Source organism: Leucoraja erinacea, chromosome 16, assembly GCF_028641065.1.
Source record: "Leucoraja erinacea ecotype New England chromosome 16, Leri_hhj_1, whole genome shotgun sequence".
NCBI lineage: Eukaryota > Metazoa > Chordata > Chondrichthyes > Rajiformes > Rajidae > Leucoraja > Leucoraja erinaceus.
The window spans coordinates 42,260,607-42,266,606 of NC_073392.1; the positions used below are offsets into that span (position 1 = coordinate 42,260,607).

Genomic DNA, 6,000 nt, shown 5'->3' on the forward strand with positions numbered 1-6,000 from the left:
GTGTGTAGGTATGTTACAAAACGTACCTGAATCGTGGCTGAGCATCTGCCCCTCCCCTTGTGTGTGATTTTGGAGCTGTTTGGAGGGGGCGGGTTTAAAACCCGATTTTTACTAGGCTGTTCCAATCAAAGATCGTAGAGGGACAAGATAGACCACTCCTTCGAAATTCAATGGGCTGACGTGTAGTACGCAACGGAACGTCACGGCCGCCATTTGTTACAGCGACACTCGACTTCCGGTATGCCACCCGCTGTGATTCAAAGCAAAGATTATAGAGCTCCGCTATAATCTTTGATCCAAAGCAAAGATCCTCGAGTATCTTGTAGCGGGAACAGCCCCCTCCTTTGTGTAGTTTCCCTTGCATTGTATTGCTTTAACACACACTGCAAAAAATTAAATTTAACGTATATATATTTAATATATTTATATGAATGTGTGTCTGTGTGTGAGAGGCAAGTTAGAGATAATAGTTTATTCTCATGTATCAGAAGCTACTTTGATTTAAATAATCGCTATTAATTTATTTGTCTTGTAAGATGATATACATAAACCATAAAGGCAATTATATATATAATTATATAGTAATAATATATATATATATATATATGCATATATATATTTACACACACATATATATACACATACATATATACACACACATATATACACATACATACATACATATACACATACATATCCACACATACAAATACACACATACATATGGATACATTTATATGCATACATACACACATATAAACATATATATACATACATATATACACACATATACATATACATGCATATATATACACATACATATATATTTATACATATGATTAACATGTAGAGGAACCAACGAGAGAGCAGGCTATTTTAGACTGGGTATTGAGTAATGAGGAAGGGTTAGTTAGCAATCTTGTTGTACTGCCCCCTTGGGCAAGAGTGACCATAATATGGTTGAGTTCTTCATTAGGCAGGCAGTGACTAGTGGGGTACCGCAAGGCTCAGTGCTGGGACCCCACCTATTTACAATATATATTAATGATCTGGATGAGGGAATTGAAGGCAATATCTCCAAGTTTGCGGATGACACTAAGCTGGGGGACAGTGTTAGCTGTGAGGAGGATGCTAGGAGACTGCAAGGTGACTTGGATAGGCTGGGTGAGTGGGCAAATGTTTGGCAGATGCAGTATAATGTGGATAAATGTGAGGTTATCCATTTTGGTGGCAAAAACAGGAAAGCAGACTATTATCTAAATGGCGGCCGACTAGGAAAAGGGGAGATGCAGCGAGACCTGGGTGTCATGGTACACCAGTCATTGAAAGTAGGCATGCAGGTGCAGCAGGCAGTGAAGAAAGCGAATGGTATGTTAGCTTTCATAGCGAAAGGATTTGAGTATAGGAGCAGGGAGTTTCTACTGCAGTTGTACAGGGTCTTGGTGAGACCACACCTGGAGTATTGCGTACAGTTTTGGTCTCCAAATCTGAGGAAGGACATTATTGCCATAGAGAGGGAGTGCAGAGAAGGTTCACCAGACTGATTCCTGGGATGTCAGGACTGTCTTATGAAGAAAGACTGGATACACTTGGTTTATACTCTCTAGAATTTAGGAGATTGAGAGGGGATCTTATAGAAACTTACAAAATTCTTAAGGGGTTGGACAGACTAGATGCAGGAAGATTGCTCCCGATGTTGGGGAAGTCCAGGACAAGGGGTCACAGCTTAAGGATAAGGGGGAAATCCTTTAAAACCGAGATGAGAAGAACCTTTTTCACACAGAGAGTGGTGAATCTCTGGAACTCTCTGCCGCAGAGGGTAGTCGAGGCCAGTTCATTGGCTATATTTAAGAGGGAGTTAGATGTGGCCCTTGTGGCTAAGGGGATCAGAGGGTATGGAGAGAAGGCAGGTACGGGATACTGAGTTGGATGGTCAGCCATGATCATATTGAATGGCGGTGCAGGCTCGAAGGGACGAATGGCCTACTCCTGCACCTAATTTCTATGTTTCTATTATTTTCCAACGATCAATAGATTTACGATCAGTTCCTGTGGATTGGAGGATAGCTAATGCTATCCCACTTTTCAAGAAAGGAGGAGCGAGAGAGAAAATGGGGAATTACAGACCAGTTAGCCTGACTTTGGTGGTGTGAAAGATGCTGGAGTCAATTATTAAAGATGTAATAAGGGGGCATTTGGATAGCAGTAAAAGCATTAGTCCAAGTCAACATGGATTTATGATTTTACAATGCATTTAAGCCTCTCCCATTTTTATGAGATGAATTCCTGGAATATGCAGGAAGTTTATTGTAACCTAGTGCTACTTGCCTGAACAATGGATGATATATCACTTAAATGCAATTGTTTTCAGTTGTGTGGAGAGACCTGTATATTGAAAATGTGTTTTGCCTCTAATATGTCAATTTACCTTAAATGTAGAAGAGCTTATTAAAATCTTCTTACAAAGACAATTAAGTATTTTCTATCTATCCTCTTTTGGACCCAAGGCATAGCAGAGCTGCCAACTCTCACGAAGAGGTAAGGGAGGGAGAGATGGAAGGGTGGGAGAGAGGGAAGGGAAGGAGATCGCGAAGAGAGGGGGAGAGAGAGAGAGAGAGAGAGATCGAGAGAAGAGAGGGGAGCGAGAGATCGAGAGGAGGGGAGAGAGAGATCGAAAGAGAGGGAGAAGGGGGGAGAGGGAGAAGGGGGAGAGGGGAGAAGGGGAAAGGGGGGGGACAGGGAGAAGGGGGACAGGGACAAGAAGGGGGAGAGGGAGAAGGGGGAGGGAGAAGGGGAAAGGGGGGGACAGGGAGAAGGGGGGAGGGAGAAGGGGACAGGGACAAGGGGGAGAGGGAGAAGGGGGAGAGGGAGAGTGGAACGATAGCACATTATAACGCGCAGCCGTCCCATTCCGACCAAAGATTATAGAGCAGAGCTCCACTAGTATCTTTGATTGCGGCCGCCGCCACCGAACCCCCCGACCCACCATTGCACCCAAAGATGATAGAGCAGAGTTATATAATATTTGATTGCACCCTTCTTCACGGCGGGCTTGTGATGTCTTGTATGTATGTGAGTGTTGTTTGCTATGTCCCTATGTTCGAGGAATATAATGGGTAACAGCCGCCCATTCTCGGACTTGAATCTGAGCTCGAAAAATCTCCTGGTCACTGGACCTGATGTGTCCGCGGGCCATATTGTGCAGACTAATCCCTTACAAAACAAAACCAAAAACGTACAGAAGTGTTAAAATTGTCTTTATTATTGTGGTGAGTAAAGAACTATTAAAAATAAGTCTAAGAACTTTCTAATGTACCGACTAATGTTTCCCAATGGCCGTTGATGGGAGAACAGAAAATACCATTTTCACGACAGAATATCGACTGAAAATAATAAAAATATTTTCTCACCTTTCTTTTTTATTGGGGAACCTAAAGAATGACAGGTTGGGTCGTTTAGATTTACGATTAGAATACTTGATAGCAGAGCAGTGAGATGAAGATTTAGCTGAGGACGCCATTACAGCCCAATAAATGCTTAACAATATGGCGTCGACGGTCACACACGTCATACTACGCGTTTTTCGAGGAGTGGTCTATCTTGTCCCTCTACGATCTTTGGTTCCAATCGCAGATGTTCAGCCTAGTAAATCATTAACGGAGAATCGCTGCAAGACCCGGTCCCAAAAGCTATTATTAGTTTTATAGGCCTCGAAGAGTAGATATAATACATTTAAAAGCTCTCGTTCAATTCGCAAGCTCTGGCAGCCCCAGGGTTTTATAAAGCAAACAATTAAAGGTATGTACCTTATTTTTACATTAAATGGGGCATATATATTACCCTATAATTATAATTTTCTATAGCGAGTAGCTCATTTTGGGCTTTTTATATCCCCCAGTATTTTTCTCGGCATTTGAGGGCACTAATCTAGCGCGCTGTCAACGTTCTAAACCTGCGCGTTCCACATGAACCCACTAGAAAACCGATTTAAATGGGCATTTGTTTACAGCAACTGAACACTAAATTCCTTCCATTTGGCCTATAAATTAATGTAAATTAGATATAAAAATCATTTTATATTGTGAATTATTTGTGAATAATCTTTGGACACTTAGGCTATTTAAAAATGTTAATCTTTCCTTAAGAAATGTGCTTTTGATTATCTAAGATCACAGCTTTTTTGTAATGCCCATTGAAAATCAATAGGGAACAAGATGCTAATTTCCGAGTATGAAAATGGTCATAACTTTTTTAATACTTGAGATATGAAAGTGAATTTGGTGTCAAATTAAACTTATTGTTATGCTTTATCTGATGGGATAAATTGCAGACTTGATTTTTTAAATCTCAAAATTTTGTAACATTGCTACAGTGTGGGCTCACGTTAATATAAAGAGATTGTACCGACCGAGCCTGTACCCATGTCGGGCTGCCTGCCTGCCTGCAAACCGGCCCAGCAGCAACAGCCCGGGGGTCCAGGTCCAGGTCCAGCCCAGGCTGACGGGCCCGGGGCAGGGGGTGGCAGCTCGGCGGGTGTGGGGTAGGGATAGGTGGGGGGAGGAGAGCGAGAGAGAGGGGGCAGATCAGCGGGGCGGGGGTAGCCGGACCTGGGGCAGCTCAAGGTGGCGGTCCCGGCCCCCGGCCCCCGGCGGGGTCGGGTTGTGTTGGAGGCAGCTGGGCGCGGGTCAACCCACCCCGGGCAAACAAGAGTCAGAACCAGGTTAGCGACGAGACGGGCACCCGCCCCCACGGTAAAGGCTGCACTCACCAGCAGGGAAGTCATGGTGTTGACGCTACCCGGGCCGCTGGTCTGGACGATGCCGCTGTCCCTAGGCCGCGTTGCCGTGGTTACCGCCGCCCGGGCCGGGCCCGGCTCCCGCGCAACGCGCCGCCGCCCAGTTAAAGGCACACAGATCAGCCGACAAAAATATTCATTCACAACATGCACACCTCCCAATTTCTGAAGACCGTCCCCTGACAAAGGTTCAAAACTAAAACTACTTGAAAGATGAGTTTGGCATTGGAAGGAACTGCAGATGCTGGTTTAAACCGAAGATAGGCACACATGCTGAAGTAACCCAGAGAGGGGATGGTCTTGAACTGAATGAACTGAAACCTTCCAATTTCATAGATAAGACACAAAGACAAAAAGACACAAAATGCTGAAGTAACTCAGACGGCCAGGCAGCATCTCTGGAGAGAAGGAATAGGTGGCAATTAGGGTCGAGACCCTTCTTCAGAGACCTGAAACATCATCCATTCCTTCTCTTCTGAGATGCTGCCTGTCCCGCTGAGCATTTTGTGTCTATCTATGAAATTGGAAGGTTTCAGTACATTCAGTTCAAGACCATCCCCATGCAACCTTTTTAAGAGGAGAGTGGTATTTTAGACTGGTGCAATCCTTGTGAACAAAGTTAATAATGCCTTACTTTTGATGAAATTCAGCGAGCAAACACGATAATTCCTGATATTTTGGATCTTAAAATCATCACGGCAAATGTCAGCTGTTCACTTCCGCCGCTTTCTACCTTCAGTTCCCTCTTGTAATTACCTTACTTTCTATCTTTTATTTTGCCTGAAAATTTAGGTCGCTGTGCTTCACGGTCACCCCGACTAGCACAGAAAATTTCAGCTCAAAAATCGGCCGTTTTCCATGTTTTTAACGGGTGGGAAAGTGCGTGTTTCCCATTCACTTACATGTACCAAACTGAGAGATGTCCTCCAGTTAAAATTTTCGGTCACGTGAGGGGGGATCTACGCTCATTTGACCTTTGGTGAAATCACCCTATATCCGGTATTTAGATCTTGGGTCAGGGTCAGAAGAGATGGTCAGGATCCAGTGAGATTCAGATTGTAGCATCAATCGCAGAAAGATCTTGCTCTTTTGAATGTACGACTTGTTTCACACCCTTCCGATTGTTGAATCATTGCTACTCTAAACTATAAAGAGCATGTCATTTCATTGAAACGTCTGTAAATGAAGAGATCATTGCACTTTTT

The 6,000-nt window shown here is 43.8% G+C and overlaps 1 protein-coding gene across 5 annotated transcripts in view; it reads right to left on the reverse strand.

The window, feature by feature from the left end:
- LOC129704865 (POC1 centriolar protein homolog A-like) overlaps window positions 1-4,926 on the reverse strand; it is a 155,067-nt gene extending 150,141 nt beyond the window's left edge. For 3 of the 5 annotated variants that reach the window (XM_055648246.1, XM_055648249.1, XM_055648250.1), the window contains exon 1: window positions 4,769-4,925. In XM_055648246.1, coding sequence (XP_055504221.1) covers window positions 4,769-4,783 — 15 coding nt within the window. In that variant the 5' untranslated portion in view covers window positions 4,784-4,925. Of the gene's footprint in view, window positions 1-4,768 lie in introns of all 5 variants that reach the window. The other 2 variants (XM_055648247.1, XM_055648248.1) reach the window with 2 other exon arrangements.
- Window positions 4,927-6,000: the final 1,074 nt, after the last annotated feature.